Here is a 23,490-nt window from a genome sequence, read left to right as displayed (position 1 = left end):
CTATATCCATAGAAGATTCATATAACGTAGAGGGAAGGTAGTATCCAAGGGAAAGCTCCATCAGTGGGTATAGGGTAGGATGGGGAAGTAGAAGAATATACTTTTAGTTAAAGGGTTCAAGCCCTATCAGACAAATGCTAAGAGAGGAGCTAGGAAAGGATAAACACCCATTCTGAGCCTTCTTTTCACAGGATGGAAGGACTTGAAGCTTGAATGGGTTTGACCTATCATCTAATTCACTTCCTATCCATTTTACATAGGGAGAAACCAATGAGCCTTTAAGACAAAGAAATAGTAGGTGAGGTAACCATATGGATTTCTCAAACTACTGTTGCCTTGCTCTAAAAAGAAAATTTAGTTTTGAGTCAGGAAACCTGGGTTCAAATCCTAATAAGGACATTCACTAGCTGCCAATCTGAGCAAATTTCCTTTCTTGGGATACTGGATCATCACCTCTTCAGTGATCACAGAGTCAGCCAGCTTAGTAGCTCATTGTGGGTCCAGTCTTAGTTGTCATCTTGGACAACTTTCTGGTCACTGGAGGCCAGGGCTGTGTCTCTTTTTTGAATCTAAACTATAGGGACCTGCTGCAAACTGTCTACTTGGGCAAAAGCATCCCTGCTTATAAAAGTAGCCAATCCGCCAAATTCTTCTGCTGGACAATGCTGTCATTGTCTGAAACTTTGGCAGTGAGCCGAGTCTGGTATATGAGCCCTTGGTGTTGGAGAAGCTGGACTGGACCAGGATTAATATAAGGCCTGAGCATCCTCTCCAAAGACTTCAGAGTAGGCATGGACTGGAGGTGACTCCACAGTGGTGACCATGCTTGGACCAAGAGGGGAACAGTCTACCTTCCTGGTGGTCAGGAGAGAACAGCTATTAGTAAGCTCCTGTGCATCTTATTAACGGCTGAACCTGGTTAGGCATAGAGACCCTTCCTTTTGTCTGACATTTCATGTTCTCCCTTTCTCCATTAGTGGGACCAAAGCTATAGTACCTTAGGATGAAGGAGATGATAGAGTTGGCAGAGTTTGCCTTTGGGACTTTTCAATGACTTCCCACCTTGCCAGTTCTCTCTCTTAAATTAACTTTTTAAAATCATGTAACATAAAAATATATGTGTGCATTTTATATACATTCACATATAGATCCATGTATGGATTTGTTCATCTAAGTTCTAAAATTTTATAACATGAACTTTTGGAAGGATCTGTGAATTCATTTGTGTGCATTACTATTGGTTTATAATCTCAGTCCAGAAAATCACAATGAGTTGCCTGAGGCATGTAGGGTCTCATACAGGGTCTCAAAATTAATAAATGTCAGAACTAACAATTAAATCTAACTTACCATGATTCCAAGCCCAGAAATCTGTCCTCTCTTTCAAGTAACCTTTACTGTTATATGAAAGAGAATAAGAGAATGCATGGAGTCCTCTACTTTTAAATGATGAGCTATTGTAGGGTACATTTGACTACTGACATTAATTTGTTCAGTTATTTCAGTTGTGTCTAACTTTTCATGACTCATCTTTGGGGTTTTCTCGGAAAGACTATTGGACTAGTTTGCCATTTCTTTTTCAAGGTCATTTTATAGATGAGGAAACTGAGATAAATAGGGGTTAAGTGACTTGCTGAGGGTCACACAGCTAGCAACTGTCTGAAACCAGATTTGAACTCAGAAAGATAAGTCTTCCTTACTCTGGGACTGGCACTGTATCCACTCTTTCACCTAGCTGCCCATTGACAGTAATGCACCATCATTAGACATCAGAAGAACATTAGGCTTATTGCATATGATGACAGGTTGAGGAAGTGGAGATATATAGCCTGAAGAAGAAATGGGTCACAGGTTATGAGATCATCATGTTCCAAACTTCTAAGGTCTGTTACGTAGAAAATATATTTATATTCTGTTGCATCAAGTATTAGGGTTATTGGTATAGGTCTTAAGGAGGTATATTTCAATAAGTTTACCCTCACTGGCAGTCTTCAAGTAGGGGCTGACTAATCATTTGCTGTGTACATTGGAGATAACATTTTTTTCAGGCATGGCTGGGAATGAAAAGTTGCTGAGATTCCTTCCATTCCTGAAATGCTGTGGTTCTGTGAACACATGGTTGAATGGTGACACCTCATCTATTTAGGCATGTTAAGAAAACAAAAGGACTGCATGGTGGCTGCTGGTAGCATTTCCCTCAGCATGAGTATTTGGATTAAATTCACTTTTATGAAAAAATAAATTATTTTTCACTTTTACTGAACTAATTGAATTTTCAGTAAGAATCTAATACATTTTTCATTTTCAACATATTAAAATAAATTGATGCAGCAGAATAGATGAAAAGCATTTACATATCTGAAAAATGACTATAAGAGTTAGCCTTTCCTGAACTTAATTAAATGGCCATCTTTAATTTTCATAGGATCATATGAGTTAGAGGTAGAATGGACTTTTTTGATCATCTTGCTCTACTCTCATTTTATAGAGGAACAAATCTAGTTCCGCAAAGGGGAAGTGCCCATCAGAATATGGATAGTAAAAAGAATAACTAGGTTTAGAACTTGTGTTCCACAATTCCAATTTCAATGTTCTTTATGTCATAAGACATTATGACTCCTGATATTCTAATATTTTAGACTCCATAATTCCTTAATCCAGAGTGCAAACAGTTTGAGTTTTCATTTCTCTGCCTCTATTGGCATGATTTATTTACATGTACAAAATAATGAGAAAAAAGAAAGAAAACATTCTATTATGTACCATGTAATATATTGGATGAGAGATTCTGAGTCCAAAAATTCTTGGTAGGCTAGAATGAAAGGAAAAATCAAAGAAAGATGAATGCAGGATTTGCTTTAAAAATCAGCTTCCCAAGGAGAAGACAGAGGAAACCTGTCTTAAAGTCCACATAAAACAGTTCTGATGGTTCTGATAGAATGCAATCTCAATGTCAGCAATGATTTGGAAACCAAAAAGCCAACACAACATCAAACTAAATTGAGAATCAAAATGTCTAAAATAAGGGAGTTGAGAGGTCATTATCCTTAAGCCAATAAGAGCACATTTAAAGCAGAGTATTCAGTTCTGGGTGCCACATATTAGGGAAGGAAAAGGAATTCATATTAGCCTACTATGTATCAGGCACTGTCTGCATTTTTTATGTATGTTATCTTATATTTGTTCCTCATGAAGACCTTGTGAATTAGGTATTATTATTGCCCTGATATTATAAGTGAGAAAACTGAGGTGAATAGAGGTTAAGTGACTTGCCCAGGGTCCCATAGCTAAGTGTTTAGGGTAAGATTTGAACTTAGGTCTTTCTTACCTCAGGATAAGAGTTCTGTTGGCTGAGCCATCAGCTTTCTTTCTGTCTCTGTCTCTCTCTTTATATATATATGTATATATATACATATATATAATACAGAAATATGTGTATATGTGTGTGTATACACAGAAAGGATTTCCTGCTTAAAGTAGGATTTGAGTTGTCTTGAAGGAAGTCATAGCAGAATAATAGTTGCTTAATAAATTCAGCTCAATTCAATTCAATAAAAGGTCCTATCTTTACATACATAATTCTCTCCAAAGAATCTAAAGGATGTACAATATAGCAATATTAGAAGTCTATATTCAGGTGAAAATCATATACAAAAATAAATTTTTGTATATCCATAGATATAGATGAGTAGATGTTAAAATAAGAAGGAATAAAAATGATTATCCAACAAAAGTATATTTCCAGTTTCATGAGTCAGTTTCCTTTTCCTTACTTTGTTACAAAAGACTATTATAAATTTCAGTAGAATAGTATGTCTTGAATATAAACATTCGTATAGGAAAGTGTTTATTGTCCCTCAGTATAATAGAAGAAGTGTTAAATAACGATATACTTGTGAAATTCAAATACAACATTGATATAGAAAATGCAAGGATAAACAGAAACCTAATTAATTTGCTAATTGGTCTTCCTTGCTGCACATATAAGCCCCATGTGTAGCATATACACAAATCTTTGAGAAAGCACAGTTTATATGTTAAAATCTACTGTGTCATAGTAGACAATAAGACTTTGAGTTTAGTGAGAGACAATAAACATTCCTTCATTTACATGGCAGGTTAATGTAACATTTGTAAAGAAAAAAAGAGCAGATGGGAAGCATATGTAGCTTCCAGCAAATTCCAAGGAAACTTATCATCCCTCTTCTACCTCCCATCCAGCATAGCCATTTACTAAGTTAACACAAAAACACTGGGAGGAAAATAAGAATAAAGAATGCAAACTAAGACAAACACACAAATAAAAAGAAAAGCTTTTTACTATCAGCACATTGATGCTAGCTGGCTCACAATTCACCCATGAAAATAAGCATTGTCTCTGAGATTTAAGCTACATTTATATGACATTGAATCAGGATATTAGTTTACATCTTTTCATTTCTTGGCTTTATTGTCAAACACATATTTATGTTTTAATTGGCATCAGAGACTGAGAAAAGGAAAATTGAATCTAAGAGATATCAGAATGACACACATAAGAGGAGAGGGAGAGAAAATGAATCATATAACTATGGAAAAATATTTTAAAATAGAAAATAAAAAATAACAAGGAAATAAAAAAAGAATGATACACATATAAATTAGAGGAATAGAAACTCAGAAGCCTAATGATGAGAATATTATATTTATACATATATTCATAGGCACAAATGTGTATACATTTAGAGAGAGAGACATAGAGAGATTTAAATTTATAGAGCTTGCTTGAAATATAATTAAGGATGACTATGAAAACAGTCATTGAAATCCATGGATCTTCAGGGTGTATATAATATTTTACTTATTTTCACTGCTTTTTATCTGAATTTTCTCTTCTTTCAAGACATCTAACCACGATTTTATGGTCTTTATAGCCCATCTCAATGACATTTTTCTCTCCACTTTTGTTCTTAGTGCTGCTATTGGTCCATAGACTTGAGCAGTTAGTTCCTTCTAGAATGCCTCCTTCATATCTAGTGCTACTTTTCTTCTAAATCATGGCACCAATTTTACACTTGGAAAATTTTTCCTGTGACATTCCATGCTCTGAAGTCTTTGTAGAATGTGATAAAAAAAAAAGTGAAACCAGTTAATGAGATCCAGTGACGATACATGTGCCCAGAGGGACCCAAAGCTTTTTCTTTCTCTTATGACTTCCCTCTATTTAGAGTCAGTCACCTCATGCTACTGGCCCCTCAATAACAGAATCATCCATATTTCCTACAGTTATGAAAATCTGAATGGGATTTAAAGTGGCAAGTTGCTGAGATTTTTACTTGAATATAAACATACCAAAACACAATTTCAAATAAGAAATGAAAGTTTGCAGTGATAGTGTTGGAAAGCAATACATATTCAAAAGTTTCTGTTTGGGAGTGGTAATAGATCATTTTTCTTCCATCTCAGTTTTCTTCAGTACTAGTCTCCACTGGAAATAAAATATTTCATATAACATATAGCTCCACTCAATCAAGAAAGGACAAGCAAAAACAATAACATCTGTCACATAGAATCCTAGATTCTCAAGTTTCAATGGACCTAAGAAATCATCTAGTCTGAATCTACTTAAATAGGAACATTCTCTATCACATCTCTGTGAAGAACATATTCAGCTTCTTCTTACTTATAGCTAATGATTGAAACCTTCACCTCCCAAGCATTGTCTCCTAAACCAATCTGTTTCACATTTGAAGAGCTCTAAAACTTTTTTCCTGAAACAAGGTCAAATTTGCTTTCCTTCTGGCATGATCTCCCATCTGCTCTGTATATCTTGTATGTACATAGTCCTTTTAGCCACTAGAATATGAACTCTTTGAGGGCAGAGACTATTTCTGCCTTTGTAACTGTAGCACTTGGCACAGTAAGCATGTACTAAATGCCTGCCTGCTTACCCTACTCCTTATGCCTTCCACTCATTCTTATTTCTGTTTTCTTGCATCAAGATAAATGTTTTATTTCTTTCCTACTTGACTACAACTAGGAGCAAAGACATTTAGAGTGGAAAGGATGGACTATCGTCATAGTCCCCAAAGAGAATGCCCTGATGGGGAGTTCCATCAGGGTTAAGGTGTGGTCCTCTTGAAGGCTGTTGAGTGGGAGAGCAGACACTCTAAGAGGTGTGTCATGGCAGTGGGATCCAAGGGAGAAATAGCTCTTTCACACAATGGCCAGGATCATTACTCTAGGCTAGGGCAAAGCTTCATTCACCACATAGTAGCTAGGACTCTGCAAACTTGTTACTATCTAATAATATGCAACAATACAATATTTTGTATTATAATTATGTGTATGTGTGTTACATTTTCTTAATAAATTGTAAGCTCAATGACAGAAAAGTTCAGGTCTCTTTCATCTTTGTATCTTTTACAATTCCAGAGAGCACATAGTAGTACTCTTTGCTTATATTTGTTGCCTTAAATTAAATTAATTGATTTCTTTCATCATGTCATCTGTGAAATTCTTCAATTAATAATCCAGTACATTTAAAAGTAAAACAAGACTGGCATTTTATTGGTATAGGGAACTTCTGATTAGGAATTAGTTACTTTCGTTACTGCAGATCAGTGCCTTCTCTGTAACTTGCCAATTTACAGGTATTGTCTTTGACACTAAGAAGTTGAGTTACTTGTTCTGCCAAAAAGATAGGACTTGAGCCCAGATTGAACAATAGAAATCACAAGGATATATGCTGCCAGGGCAACTAGATAGCACAGTGGATAGAACACCAGGCCTGGAATCACGAAGACTTGGATTCAAATCTGACATCAGACATCTTCTGCCTGTGTGATCCTGATCAAGTCACTTAACCCTGTTTATCTCAGTTTCTTCATTTGTAAAATGAGTTGGAGGAGGAAGTGGGTTACTCCAGTATCTTGGCCAAGAAGTTTCATGGGTTTTTAAAAGATACACATGAGGAAGCAAATATATTATCTCTATTAATTCTCAATAAGGAATATTCATTATTACTTTATTTCATCATTATATTGTCATGAGTGTTGCCAAGGAATGAAAGATGTAACAGTCCTTCATCAATCCTTTTGGTGTATACTGCCTAGTTGGAGAATAACAATTCTTTATGACTCAATGTTTCAAGGGTTAGAGGAAGTGCATGTGGCTGTCCTACCATTTCTTTTTTGATGGAGCCAATGAATTTATATAGCCAATAAAATCCTAAGAGGTTGAGACTGACAAAGAGATTGGCTGAGAAGGAGGTCAGGAGACATCAGGGCTGTGATTCCATGTTCAAAGTCAGGTGTAGGGCACAGGTAATTGGCATTCTCATGTTCCAAAACTGCTCTGAAAATCAAATTCTGGGACAGAATTCCATAGTGGTCTGCCTATCTTGCATTTCATACTATGGTTAGAAATGTAGCCTTAGCATAAAGAATAGACCACAGAGCATAGGAAATGGATATTGTTTCTTTTCTAAACATAAAAGGGAGAGATAGGCTAAGAAGGATTTTTGGAAAGTTATAATTTCCATTTCTAATACTTATAATTCTGGAAGAGAAAATCATTCTGGTTCCTAGAATCAAATCCACAAAACATTGATAACAATTCCAATAAGTAACATTTAAGTTTGCAAAACATTTTAAAGAAGTTTTCATTTTATTTTTACTACAAAGCTGGGTGGGGTGGTAGTTACTATTTTTATTGTCTTCATTTTATTGATGAGAAAACTGAAACAGAGAAAGATTATTTGACTTAACTAGGATCACACAGCTAGTAAGTAGCTGATGTAGGATTCAAACTCTGGTCTTCTTGATATTAAGTCCAGATGTCTATTCATTATTCCACTTAAATTGACTGCATTTTGAGACTAAGGATTGGCATGATCCTTCTATGACAACTAAAAAATTTTCTGTCTAGTTGACTTGAACTGGTGCCTATAGTTATCACAAGTGACATTTTAATACAAAAATCTTTCTATTCTTCCCAATCATTTTTTTATTAAGGTACATGGCTACGCTGTATATAGGGGACCATGACTACTGCAACTTTAATATTCAAACATACAAAAATCCAAAAGAATTAAACCTACCTAATTAGTGTGGTTACCACCCTCCCCCCATGGAGAATGATATCCTATATGACTGCTCCTACATTAATGGTTTACAGATACAGTGAAATAAAACTTTCAGAACAGAAGAGTCAACATTGTATAGAACAAAGAACATGAAGCAAATAATGAGACCTGAGTTTTAGAGGCAGGTTCTGATCCTGGAGTCAGGTAGAGCTGAGTTCAAATCTAGTCTCAGATAGTTGTTAGCTGACCTGGGATAAGTCATTTAACCTCAGTTTTCACAACTGTAAAATTGGTATAATAGCAACTAACTTCTTGATCAATGATAATTATAAAACTCAGTTGAATTGCATGTTGACTACAAGAGCGGGGAGGGAAGAGGGGATGGAAAGAACATGAATCATGGAATCATGGAAAAATATTCTAAATTAATTAAGTTAAAATTAATTTAAAATGTTTAAAAAAATAATAGCACCTAACTCACAATGTTGTTGTGAGGATCAAACGAAGTATTATTTATAAAGACCTTAGCATAGTATAAACTGTCTAAATTCTGTTTCCTATTCTCTTTTAATCTAAACTCTGATAAGAATTGATAGTTGATTCTCAGGCAAATTATTTCCTTTTCCTTAACCCATGTTTCTTTATCTGATTTCTGAGTCTTCTTTCAAATCTTGCATTTGGTGATTTTATAAGTAGGAGGGTCTTGGGTCCTTGTGCTTTTCTTTCTGAGTATGCTTGAGATGAATTTAAGGAAGAGGCAATAGGCAGAAACACAGAATGTCAGAGTTAGAAGGGTTCTTACAGGTCATCTCTTCAGCTCTATATCTGAATGGAATATCTTCAGGCTACTTGATTAGTGTTGATCAGGTCTTTGCTTGAAGACCTCAAATGAAAGGTAGGTCAATTCTTTTGTGACAAGGCAGGCTATTACACATTTGGCAGCTCTAATTGTTGACAATTTTTTCCTTTATCTTAAGTATAGCTCTGTAGCTTCCATTCATGGCTCCTAGTTCTGCCCTTTTGAGTAAAAATATCCAGTCTAATTCTTCTTTGACATAACAGTTCTTCAAACCACTGTAAATTGCTTTAATGCTACCCAACCCTAACCAATTCTTTTATTTTCAAACTAAACATTCCCAGTTCTTTCATGATTCTCATGGGGATATAAGCTTGAGGCCCATCACCCCTCCTAATTGCCCACCTTTAGATAGTCTCTATAAAAAAAGTTGGTGCCTAAAACTGAACATGATACTCTAAATTCACTTTGAGCAAAGCAAAGTACAGTGAGATTGACCCTCCTCCTCTCTAGATAAATGTAAGTTATGTTTTATTTAGCTTCTTTGTCAGTCAGGTTGCACTGCTTCTTTTCATGGAGACACTTCTGTCCCTGTCTTGGGAATGACTTTTTTTTTTCAAAATGGTTAAGCTGGTTATGCTAGTTCTACGGGCACCAATGGTATCACTACTTCATAAGTTTGTAGAAATCTTAGTTATCTCATGGAAATTTCACATAAAAAGAGTCCTCAGTAGACACCTAATACAATTCATATCATATAGAGAAGGACCCTAAGGCACACTGAGAGAAGATTATTTTGATGTCATTAGAAAATTACTATACTAAGTTCATATATTGAGTAGAACTGGAACAAGAGTCCAAATCTCCTTAGTTTTAGCTTGTCAGCATTTTGTTCTACACTATGCTATGATAAGAAAATAAGGAATATGTGTTTTCCCCCTTTACAGAAGGCAAAAAATGTTTTCATCTTTCCCCCTTTTTCTATACAAAATTCAAGGTTCGCAGAAATGCAGCCAGTATTTCTGATATGATTAATATTTTGCTGGAACTTCAAACAGTACAAAATGATGGATGTAGCTTCAATTTATTTTTCCCTTTTAATTAATATAGCAACTGGGATGAGGGGTGATAAACTGGCCTAATTGGGTTGCCATAGTAACTAACTGTCTGACTTGTTCCATAAGAGCATGTTTTAGGTGGATTCATTCTGGGGTAATTTGATCACATGCTCTGTGAAGCCTGGAGACAGGTTAAAAGACATGAGAAGAAATTCACATCACATGTTCTTTGATACTTCTTTGTTATTCAAATTTTATATTTCTTGTTTGAGGAGATTTGGTTGTCAGTTGCATATGGAACTAAATAATCTCATTTGTTTTCACTTATAATGAATTGGAATGTTGAACCTCACACATTATTTCCATTTTGAATCACCTGGCAGTAGCATAATCCTTGCCAGTTTATTTGAGAAGACTATAACAGGACAAGGTAGTGTGTGACAGTTATACAGCAAGAATAATAGAGAAACAGTCTGAGGTTTGTATTGATACTCATGAAATATTAAAAAAAAAATAGAAGAAAGTGTCTTCAATTCATTGAATGGATTTCCTATGGAGGATTTATAAAAGAATCACAAAGGATGAGAAGGGTCTTGTGGATTACAATTTGCACAGGTAGTAGTGCCAACCCTGATTAATACATGTATTCATCAAAGTATATTAAATCCTTCCTGCAGTATATATCTCATTTGTTCCCATGGATTAAAATCCTGTCTACAAAGAGTACTCCTAAATCTATAGACTAAATACATATTTCTTGCCTGAAATCCTGTTGTGCATTATCAATTACAACAAGGACATCTTTTCCTGGATATCCTGTAGACATCTCAAATTCAATATGTCCAAAGCAGAGCTCACTGTCTCCTCTTTCTTACCTACCGCTAAACCTGTCTAGTCTCCATATTTCTCCATATATTTTGAGGGAACCATAACACTTCTGATTATTCATAGTATATGTTTCTTTGTGCATGAAATTCACTATATCTGAAATTAATTTCATTTTCTTTGCCAACATCTAGAATTCTTTAAAGCTCAACTCAGATGGAACTTTTTCTATGATGATTTTTATCATTACTACAAATATTAACACTCTCTTCTTCCCTTATTTCCTTTGTATAATACTTATCCCTATGGTTTTCATAACTTTCAATAGGATGTAAGCTTCTTGAGGTCAGGAGATATTTCATTTTTTGTCTTTGTATATGTAGCACCTACTACAGTAGCTGACACATAATAGATATTTAATACATAGTTGTTGATTTCAATCGAATTGAGAAAATGTTGTGGCTCATGGTCACAATATTTTTGTCTTAAAGTTTGTGTGCTGCAAAGATTCAGGATAGAATGAGTGATATAACAGCAAATGGTTATTGTGGTTTTAAAAAAATCTTGATATCCTTCTTTTTAAATATTGCTATGACATGCCTGATGACAAGGAAAGGAACAGCAGAGTATAACTCCATTCTCACAAGCTATTATTTCAATGATATTAAACATATCTTATATTTTGTAAACTGTCTGTGAAATAGTTAGATGTCAGCCTACTTCCTGAGATTCTGAGATTGAGTTATTTTCACTATCTTTAAGCAAGGGAAATAGAAAGTTTTTAATTAACAACAGTATTCTAATGCTCCTGATAAGCTTAGAGGCTTACAGAGTTGCTATGACAAGATCTCTCACTGCGTCTGAGATACATGATTAAAATATTTATTGAGTTTGTGAAACTATTGAGGGAACACTTCTTACCAACAGATGGCCTGGTGAGTGATTGCTAAGGGACTGAAATTTCACAAATGGCACCAATAGAATGGCAAAGTCATCATTGTTTATAATGTAGAGCTATATCCCCTCTCTCAAGATTCATTTGTGGATTAATAAGTGATAAGATGTTTCCAGAAAAGGAAACTGACTATTGGAGACACATCTCCAAAGTTGACTCAAAGGGCTCTAATTTCCCTTAAAATTATATTATAATAATCCTCTCCCTGCATGTAAAAAACAATTTTCAAACTCTATGATTTCTGACAAAGGGTCTCAATTTTGCTTGGTTGGATTTTAGCAATTTTTGTTGGAAATTATTTGAGCTGCCGACATGTTCCCCACCATCTTTGATGGAAAAAAAGGGAAGAGTATATAAATAACCATGCTGTAAAGTGTATTAGAGATTTGGCTAGATTGTAAGATCCTTGAGGATAGGAGCTATTTTTACTTTTGACTTTGTATTCTCAGCATCAAAGACAATGATTACAAAAGTACATAGATATTGCATTAAAAATAATGACTCCTAAATTGACCAAAATTTCTTTTAGTTTTATTAGCACTTTACACATCACTCCATGTTCAACAATAATAATGCTAAATAACTAATGGAGAAGATTTCCATTTCTATCCAGATGTAGAGGCCTAAGATAAATAAACACATATTACATATGTTTCTCTATCATGCATCTTTTCTTCATTCATTTAAAAAAATAATTTATCTTTTCTTGAAATTATGTAATGGGTCCAAGGTAGAGTCTTGGCCCTATAATTAAGACCACAATATCTGTCTTATACAGGGATCAGGGTGCTAATGGGCTAGTGTGGCATCATTATTATAATTGATGAATTCTTCCAATGGTGGAGCAACAATAGCAACAGAATCATTAGAGGTGTTTCCTTGAGTGTCACCACATGATAACCTCCTACAGACTCATTAGAGCCACAAGGCAAAGGAAACCATCCTTCTCAAGCTGCTGAACCTGTTGAAATGCAGTCACAAAACTGTGATATACCCATTGTCATACTGCAGACAGACTTGCCAAAGATTACTTTCTTTCAGACTGAAAAACTGTTGTTAAAGAGGAGAGAAGTGTAAAAGATACACCCCCAATGGTTTTGTCTTTAAATCTCTTCATTTCTGTGAGCTGACTACTTCGTTGGGTGTATGGCCCAACCAACAGCTCCTTTTACTGCTACTTAACACATCGGCTTCCTCTACTCCATGTGAATCTTGCCTTTGTTGTACTGAATTCTAGAATTATGGAATCTTTTGGTTCTTCCAACAAACACATTTATTACAATGAGACACATATTTTTTAACTTGCTTAACTCATAGAAAACATTAGGTTTTATTTAGGAACAGTTTGACTTGTTTCTAAACTACCAGTTCTTCTTGGTACCATTCTTTTCATGAACAGTTTGAAATGAAAGCAGATGGGGAATATGCATCAAGTTCAGTGGAGTCATAGCAAAGTGAACAATTCATCATGGGCTCTGGAGATGGTATGCAATGCATGGGGTCAGACCCATTCAGCTGCCCTGTGCCATTAAAATAACTAGCATTGGAAGCAATTTTTCCCCTACTACAATAAACAACCTGGGCAGCAAAAATCCTAGAAATGAGACCTTTTGGAAGTAAAATGTATATGCATTTGTTTGTTCCCTAGACTTATAGCTTAGCTATTCCCTGAAGATCTCAAAGCCTGGTTCAGGGACCTTAATCAAAAACATCTAACATCAGAAAACTTCAAACCAGGGATGCAAGGGAGAACTGGGTAGTGGAGAGAAATTCATCAGAAAGAAGCAAAAACAAATCAAGTACAAATCTAAGTTCCTGGAGTACCCTTTCTGGCTCCTTTTTCCAGTTTTGGGAGCTATCTGGGGCTTCTTTGCAGACCAATAACCTTTACAAGTGTAATTCTTGAAATGTTAAGTGAAATCTCCAGTGACAGTTCCCAAACCACATGGGACAATAAGATTGACATCTGACCTTTCCAGGTGGTTAATAGACTAGAGACTACAACTCTACCAGGATTTAGCATCTACTAATAGTCATTGCATTACCTTGCACTCACCATATTCCTGAAGGACTTCCATTCTTATTACACTCTAAAATATCCATTTTGCTGTTTTCTTGAATACTTTTTATTTTTATTTTTTATATAGACCAGCAATTTCCATCCACAGAAATCCTTTAATAAAGAGTATCTATGCTCTGGAGACCTCATCTTAACCTTTTCAAAAAATCAGAACTATATAAGGTAAATTATGATACTCATCTCCAAAGATAAAAGAGCAAAAACTTGCCAGTGAAAATAATTCATTGATCAAGTTATTTAACTATAGTGCTACCTTAGCAAAATATAACTTCACTTACATGAAAATAAAATAATTTATGTTAAACTCAATTTTTAATTCAAGGAAATTAAGAAAGTTTAATTCACTATTCCCATATTTCAGAATGATGACCTTAACAGAATGATTATATGTGAGGAATTATGTTAGTTCTCTATTAGTGATTTTAGACTAAGATTCCATCATCATTCAGTAATATTGGGTAATCTGGTCTTCCTATAATTTTTGGATTCCCAAGCAAAGGGTACCATTATGCCTTTTAACTACAAATTTGCCCCTTCTCTTATCTTTTCCCTAATTTTCCAAATCAAGGTAGTATTGAGAGAGAGACACACAGACAGAGAGAAAGAGAGATGGTTTCTTTTAAGCACTATATCCTATACTTTGATGTGATCACCATTATTTTTAAAAATTTCTTCATGTAGATAATAGGCATGTGAGATGTACAATTACTTATAAACCAAATGTTTATAGCAAACAGAGTAGAAGGTGAGGAAAAAATAGACTTTAAAAAACTTTTCTGCCTATAAAGAGGTGGTTACATTCTTTTTTCTTTGATTTCTTCAGAGTTCTGATTGCCTACCTCTTTCACTTCTATGCTATGACTCTAACTTCATTTCTGTGTTCTGGCATATACTGCTCATATGCTACTGATACTTTCCAGCTTAGCTTATTTAGTTCTGGGAATGACTGAAGAAAACCTTAGTTTTTTCTCTTGTAGGCTCTGTGTCTTTTAAAGCTCTTAAGTATGACTCAAGTCCATTTTTGGACTCAGTGATTTTAATAGTCTAAATCACTATAAAAATTGTTTGAGCCTCAGAACTACAAATACTATTGGTATTTCTCAAACTCATATTATAGTAGGATAGACTGAGAAGGATATGGGAAAGAAGAAGGTTCACTGTATTTTAATAGTAATCCAGATAAGGAGTTATAATAACCTGAAAAGGGACCATTAGCTAAGATTATTATAATTTCTATATATACCATAAAGGATAGTCATAGCATTGTAAAAGATACCTAATTGGACTCTTTTTTTCTGTGCTTACTCTCATGGTTATATTGGTAAAATATAACAAGAAAATTTGTAGAGAAAAATCTAAAAATAATTTACAACTGATTAGTTGATGGAGTGGCAAGGAAGAGGGAAGAATCAAAGATGAATAAAAAGTTATAAAATTTGATGAGTTGGAGAATGTAGTCCTTTTAACAGAAATAGCAAAGTTCAGAGGAGCATAACTGGACTTCAAAACACCTATGTTGGTTCTCCTTTTATATGAACATAAACGGTAGGAAGCTATAAAAAGGCATCATGCAAAGGGGAAGTTAAACTACCAGAGTAAGGCAATATGGTATAGGGAGTAGAAATGAAATAAAACATTAGCTTTTTAAGAAAGAGTACATATATTTGAGATTTGAAAACCTATGTAACCGTGGGTAAATAATTTTACCTGTCTTATCTTTAGTTTTTTTTTATATTTAAAAAAAAAGCATGTGTGTGTATGAATGAGATGCTCTCCATGGTATTTTCCATCTCCTTATCTATGATTCTATTCATTTTCCATTTTGTTTCCATTTCCGCCAATACAGTAAATGAACTTCACTTTGAACTTGTATATATGACATCTGAGTTATTTTCATAAATTTTTGGAAATTATAAAGAATGAAGTGGCAGATTCCGAAAGACAAAAGATAAGCAAATATCCTGGTTTTCAAAGAAGGAAAATGGTAGATTCTGGAAATAGTTTCCCAGAAAATTTTTATATCTCGGTAAGATTTAAGAATAGATGATTAAACAGATTATTTGACCTCTCTCTTTCTGAAGACAGTCTGATTAATAATTCTTACCCATAAAAATATGTCAGTAATCAGGAAACCACATATAGAAAGTAGAAAAATTTGATATTAGTGTATCATATATCACAATTTTATTAATCAGATTCAACATCTACCTTTCTGGGGAACTCCTGGGTTCTATCTTCTTTAGTATACCAATTTATTTGCTAAATGTGAGAGAAAACTATGGGATTATTGTAGTTTATACTTCTCTTATTTTTCCTCATGTAGAAAATATTTCAGGTGGTTGTAGGAATTCTTTTGAGAATATTTCATAACCATTTATTCAAAGGGGGAAAGACTTGATAATTTATATTTGTGTTACTGTTTTCATCTTAAATTTTGATATCAAATCCTTCTCAGAAACATTCCGTGCAAACTTTTTCCTTATTCAGCGGCTTCCATTTTTATTCTGTTGCATTATTTTGTGGGTATAATACTCTTTCAACTTGATATGGTCACAGTCATCTTATTTTAATTTTTGTAATCATCTCTAATTTTTTTTGCCTTAAAAATTCTCCCCCTCAGCTCATAAGTTTCAAATTTCTCTCTCTCTCTCTCTCTCTCTCTCTCTCTCTCTCTCTCTCTCTCTCTCTCTCTCTCTCTCTCTCTCTCTCTCTCTCTCTCTCTCCCACACACACACACACTCTTTCTTTCTCTCTCTCTCTCCCCCACAATTTTACTACATTGTGGCAAATACTATAGATTCTGGTTGAAATTTAATTTCTACCAAATGTAGGAAGGACTTATATCAGACATTGTATTTCTTCCAGAAGTTGACAATCATTCTTGAAAGATGTCCTTTAAGGGCCATCTTTTTTTATTTTGGTATTTGTTGAAACAGTGTTTAGCATAAGGCTTTGGCTGATGGTGCACAACTGACAAATGCTTATTAACTGATAACTGATTGGCTACTGGCTAAAAAAAAAATTTAACCTACACCAAGTTTAAACCTATTCTGAACATACTTAACTCAGAAGTTAGAGTGAATAAGAAAGCCTAAAAGCAAAGAGAGAGGCAGCTAGCTGGATCAGTGGATTAAGAATCAGCCTAGAGATGGGAAGTCCCTGGTTCAAATCTGACTTCTTCATATACTTTCTAGCTATGTGACCCTGGACAAGGCACTTTAATCCCATTTTTTAGCCCTTAACATTCTTGTCTTCTAATAAATACAAAAAGTTGACTCTAAAACAGAAGGTAAAGGTTTTTTTTTAAACTAAATATTAACTATGATTCAAATACTTATAAAAAGTTTTTAATACTTACCACTGTCTATTGCAAGGAAAAGTGCAGTGTATATATTATTGTGGACAAATGGAGATTCACGGTCCAAGACAGCTGCTGTATCAATTGTCCCATTTATTGGGTTGATGTATAGCCATCCTGCTGGATCTTTATAAATAGAGTACCTAAAACAGACAGACATATTGAAGTTATAGAAACTGATGCATATTTGAATACAGAAAGGACAATGTGATTTATATCACAGAATGATGTAATGCAGGATTATTCACAACCTGGAATTCATTAAATGGGCATTATTTGTCAGAATTCTTCCTTAATTCAGAAAATTGATCAGGTTCTCATTACTAGTAGATCACATCAAATATATCCATTTCAGTCACAGATTTAAGACATTTACTCAAAGTCTCAGTGTGTTTAATGTTGCCATTGAGAGTATCCTGGGGGGCAGCTAGGTAGCTCAGTGGATTGAGAGTCAGGACCAGAGATTGGAGGTCCTGGGTTCAAATCTGACCTCAGACACTTTCTAGATGTTTGACCCTGGGCAAGTCACTTAACCCCTATTGCCTAACCCTTACCACTCTTCTGTCTTGGAACCAATACACAGTATTGACACTAAGACAGAAGGTAAAGGGTTCACTGGTTCACTAGCAGTCTATTTCTCGGACCTACTGATAGTCCTGTGTTAATGCCACATATAGAGATGACAGGCGGTAGCCATTTTCACCACTCTCTGAAATTTAAAATCAAAAGTCATTGGATATCAAAAAAGTAACCTAGATCAATCATTTTTCCCAGAATAAGAAAATACAGAAATGTAAAGCAAATATTTCACTGACATGGCCCCAAGCTTCTCATTATCCCAGAAAGAACAAGGCACAGACACTGAGAGCATTTTAGGCACTGAATGAAGCATTTACCTTAGAGTATACAATCACAAGGTAGCATTATCACTGAAACATGTTTCAGAGCCCCGATGAGATCACCATCTGTGGCTCTCCATGTTTTCTGTCTCCACACTCCCCCTTGCCTTATTCTGGTGGCCTAATTCTGGGGTTGGGGGAGGGAGGAGAAGAGGAGTGACAAAATGTGATTTGAAATTTTCATTACAAATACTTTAATTATATTATTTTACTAAGAATCCATGAGCATTAAATAGCTTCAGTGTTAGAAAGCATCAGCCATAATATGTAAATAAACTTCAGTGAAATTATGGATTTCTATCTTCTTCATGGAATGGAGAGCTCTCTCAGACCCTGGGTGAACTGGGAAGGTGTCATTGGGACTGTCTCATTACCTATTACTTCCTTCACACTGTTCCAAGTAGATCATAGGCTTCCAGCTGCATTTCTGCCCCAAATTTCCATTCTGAAAAACATTTCTCCCAAGATAGATAGGGAATGTGTCCTCTCATTGGTCTAATAAAGGTGACAGAATTGGCAGTTGTTCCTGATAGCATTTCCACTTTCACCTCAAGTTTCATTAATAAAATAACAGTAGGAGTGAGGACCTTGAAATAAAATACTTTGTGTTATACTACAGCCTCAGTTTGCTCAGTGCAAGAGAGATATTTCTGATTGTCAAGTCAAAAAAAAATATGAGGATGGAGAGTTTCTATCATGCTAAATCTTGAGTACTTTGAGTAGCCTGATAGTCAAATCTAGAGATAAACCAATATTTTTATAATAGTTTTTATAATACCAATATAATAATATAGGGGTGGAAGGCATGAAGTTTAAGATACTACAAGAATATTTTCCCCTTTTGAATGAATTTTGGTCCATATTTCTATATTCAGGATAATTTTGGATTATATGAATAGTCAAGCAGGCAAGAGCCCAGACTCCCCATGGATTCTTTTTTATATATATAATCTTTAACTTTGGATTTAGAATCAACACTAAATATTGTTTCCAAGACAGAAGAACAGAAAGAGCTAGCTAAATGAGGATGTACTTGCCCAGGGTTAGCCAAATAGGAAGTATCTGAGGTCAAATTTGAACCCAGGACCTCTAGTGTCTGGCCCTGGCTCTCAATTCACTGAGCCACCTAAGTTCCCCACACATTGATACTTCTTGACTTTTGAATAGTCTTTTTATAATTATTTAACCAAAAAGCAACCATAAGGTGACTACATTGTGTGGATAGCACATTGTGAGAAACTGTGCTATCCACAGGGGATACACAGGAAAAAAATGTAAATGCCTCTACCCTCAAGGTTACATTCTTTCAGGAGAAAAAAATGATAAAAAATAAGTATTTGCAAAATAAATACCAAGTAATTATTTGGCTGGTGAGGAGGGGTGGGCACTAATAGTTGGGTGTATTATGGAAGCAATCATAAAGATGGTGCCATGACATGATCTTTGAAAAAAACTAGATTTCAAGATGCTGAGTTAAGGAGATAGAGGAATCCAGGTACAGATACAGGCGATAAAAACACAGAGATAGGAGTTTAAATATTTTATTGGTAGGATTGGGAGTGAACAGCAAGAAAGCCAGTTTGGCTGAATTGGAAAACATTTGAAGAGAAATCGTATGTACTAGTGCTTGAAAAGTAGTTTGGAGCCAAGATGTGGAGGGTTTTAAAGGTTCAATGAGGAGACTTTCTTGATCCTGGAAATAATAAGCATCCCTTGGAGTTGAATGAACAAAGAAATGACATAGTCCAACTTGTGTTATAGTAATAATCTTTTGTCAGCTTTGTGGAGATTGTCAGCTCTGTGATGAAAAGAAGAGACTAAAAGTTTAGAGACTACCTATGTGGCTATTGCAATAGTACAGATTTGTTTGAGTTGAGAAAGATCTGGAATGGGGTGAGCATTGGTTGAGTAGAGAGAAGTGGAAAATGTTGCGGAGTTTGAATCAGTAAGATTGGACAAATGGTTGGGTTTGTGAATTGAAGAAAAGATAGAAATAGAATATGACTGAGATAACAAACCAAGATGACTGGAAAAATAGTGGTAGTTTTGAAAGATGTAAAAACATTTACAAAAGGAGTGAATTTGTGGTTTGGGTGGTAATGATTTTTGTTTTCATCATCTTGAATTACAGAAGCCTATGGGATATACAGTTCACATGTCTAATGAGTGACTCAGTAGAGAAGGAATACCAGAGTTCTGGTAAGAGAACACATCTGGGTATATATAACTTGGAATCATCTAATGAAAACTGAGCTATGGAAAATGATAGAAAGAAAGGAGAGAGAAGAGGAGTGAGGGATACACCTATAGTTAGATGATGTCAATGGCAGGGTTGATGAGGATTTTTAAAGGATGGAGATCTTGCCATGTTTGTAGACAATATCTTTCCATGACAGAAGCCACTAACTAATTTGTAAAGGGTCCTTTTCTTAAACATTGTAAATTGGTTTTCTAATCTGTAGTCCCCAATATGTGGCCTGCAGTTCTGTTGGAGATCAAGGGGTTATTTTAAAGCACCCAATAATCTTTTAATTCCTATGTCCAAGAGGCACGATCATTTTGATATTAATGTAGCTTCAATATGTGTGTATATATATAAAACACAATGTATATGTACATATCAATATCATCTATATCTATTCATCTACCTATCTACCTACTTACCTATCTATCTCTATTTATCTATCTCTCTATCTAGCTACATATTTGGGGTTACAGTCTCAGACATTTGTTAGTTTGTGACATTGGGTAAGACATTTAATATCTGTTTGCCTCAGTTTCCTAAAATGAAAAATCAGGAAAATAAAAATATTCTTGGGTTTTTCTGAGGAACAAATGAGATAATAATTATAAAGCATGTAGCACAATACCTGGCACCTAGTAAGCACTATATACACATTATCATTATTATTATTATTACTAATATTTATTATTATTATATTTATGAAAAAATATATGTGTAATATTTTTTCAGAGCTATATATATACTATTAGAATTGATCAAAATAAATGCATTTAAAAAGCAGGATTGAATCAATATATACTTATTATTGCATATTTTCTTGATTACTAGATAGAATTTTTAAACTAGAAAAGCTTAGGATCCATCAATGCAAACATTTAATAAGATATTGACTGATGACTAGTTCCACTTTTCTCTTTGCTTCCCCTGGCAAGGTCCTGACTCTCAGTGCCATCAAATACAAAAGACAAATTTTGGTTTCCTAGGATGAAACTCAAAGCTATGAAATTGAAGTAATTAGTATTAACTCATTAGTATATTTCAGGTATGTGATTAGGTACATAATTTTTGATTGATATAAAAATCTGACCACAGTATATAGCATTATCTTTTATGATAAAATGACTTCTGGGTTTCAACAACAATCTTGAATTTGAAATAAACCCCTTCATCTTTTGCAACTTGGGGCTTTCTAGTAGTACCTATGAGTCTTAACCAAAAGAAAATCCTGACAGTTGCAATTTCTTGTTAAATATTTTTATCATATATTTGGTTTTACATAGGTTGTGTTTTTTAACAGAAAGGCCCAGAATTAGAAAAAAATATTATGATTGCCTTTTGTTTATTTTACAGTATCATATTTTTACTGATTTGAGTTACTATTAATATAAAAAAAAAAAACCTCTACCTATAGAACTGAGGCTAAGTGATGGATCAAATCTTGATTGTTGTTATTGTTGGTAGTAGTAGTAGTAGTAGTAGCAGCAGCAGCAGCAGCAGCAGCAGTAGTAGTAAAGTATTATTGCAGCTTTCCTTTACTTACTTCATTGAAATAATTTTCTTTTTGTCTTAGTAGAAAATGTCATGTGGAGATTCAACTTCCTATTTTAGGCATCTTACTGTGGAAAAAATAATAGTACCACCACCACTATTACCATTACTACTCTTATTACTGCTGCTTATTTAATACTAAAACTACAAGTGCTATTTTCCATTTGGGATTCTAGTATCCTAAGTATAAGTAATATTTGTAATAAGTATATTTAGTTATAATTTTTTTAGTTGTGTGTTGAGTTAATAATTTTATTTGAAGCATAGCTACCTGTAGTCTCACAAATTTTCATCTTCAAAGTTCAATAGATTTTTTTCCCTTTACAGTTAATATCTGAAAGATCCTTTGCCTTTCCCTGCCCCAGACTTTAAGATAACAATAGTATTTATCAAATTTATTCCTAAGATCTTTATTAGTACCTGAACTGAAAAATACACTTATTTCAGGGCAGCTAGGGGAGATTGTGGGTAGAGCACCATTCCTGGCATAGGAAGGAGCTGGGTTCAAATCTGGCCTTAGATACTTCCTAGCTGTGTGATCCTAGGCAAGTCTCTTAATCTCATGTACCTTGTCCTTATCATTTCTTCTATCTTTCAACTGATATTTAGCATCAATTTATCAAAGACAGAAGATAAAATTAAAAACACACACGCATCCCAAGATAACTACCACCTATTAATGTTATAGTTCTTATGAAACCTTTAGGTCGGTGATGGTGAACCCTTTAGAGACCAAGTGCCTAACCCGCAATATACACACACACACACACACACACACACACACACAGACACACACACACACACACACACTGCAAGGGAGGAAGCAGTCCCATTGGCCTGCTGGGCAGAAGGGTGAGTGAAGTGCGAAATATCCTCAGATGCATGTGGAGAGGGGAAAGGGAGCAATCCCCTCTGGCATGCTCCTGCATATGTGCCATAGGTTTGCCAACGTGGCCTTAGGTTAATTACAAAATTAGCTCATCATACATTTCAATATGACAGGTGCGTATATCTGAAACCACTGAAAATCTTGAGTGTGTTTTGACTCTTAATTTCCCCAAGGACCAAAGAGAAATAGAGAAAAGAACATTTACAAGCTGGGCATATGTTCTGTACCTAATTGGTACTTATAATTCTTTAAGAATATTCCAAAAATCTTACTGATAAGGACTGATATTATAAGGAATTTTTCTTTGTTCCTGAAAATATCTATTTGCAGTGTCACACATATTCTCTTTCTTGTATATTTGTTGTGTAGGTCTTTTAAGGGAAAACAAAACAAAACAAAATATAAAGTCTTCACATCTGGATCATCCCAGCTAGATAGACCTACCAAGGATGACCTTAGCAACATTTATACTTCTCATGTCACAATTCAACTGAAATCCAGTGAAGTATATCTGATTCTCCATGGTAATTCATTCTTCAAAAATCCAATTGGAATATACATGAGTTATACATTACATTTTGCTTTCACATTTTTTTTTTAGTCTGGAAGTAACACTTACCACATAACTATCCATTTAGAGAGTATTTGCAGAATGGGAGAGAAATCCTGATTACCTGTCCCAAGCCTGAAACTATCCCCACAAACATTGTACAGAATCAAAAATTTGAGTTTGAAACCTAGTTCCTAAACCCCACTGGTCCTCAGTCTCCAC

General features: G+C 34.6%; 1 protein-coding gene across 2 annotated transcripts in view; it reads right to left on the bottom strand.

Moving 5' to 3' along the window:
- The window catches only part of CDH13 (cadherin 13), a 1,329,441-nt gene that overhangs the window by 26,829 nt on the left and 1,279,122 nt on the right, over positions 1–23,490 (bottom strand). For both annotated transcript variants that reach the window (XM_007476128.3, XM_056823341.1), the window contains one exon: positions 17,138–17,280. In XM_007476128.3, the coding sequence (XP_007476190.1) occupies positions 17,138–17,280 (143 nt within the window). The remainder of the gene's footprint in view (positions 1–17,137; positions 17,281–23,490) is intronic.

The sequence above is a fragment of the Monodelphis domestica genome, chromosome 1 (assembly GCF_027887165.1).
Source record: "Monodelphis domestica isolate mMonDom1 chromosome 1, mMonDom1.pri, whole genome shotgun sequence".
NCBI classification, from domain to species: Eukaryota; Metazoa; Chordata; class Mammalia; order Didelphimorphia; family Didelphidae; genus Monodelphis; species Monodelphis domestica.
The sequence above is the reverse complement of the archived record's forward strand: the minus strand, read 5'-3'. Positions and strand labels throughout refer to the sequence as shown.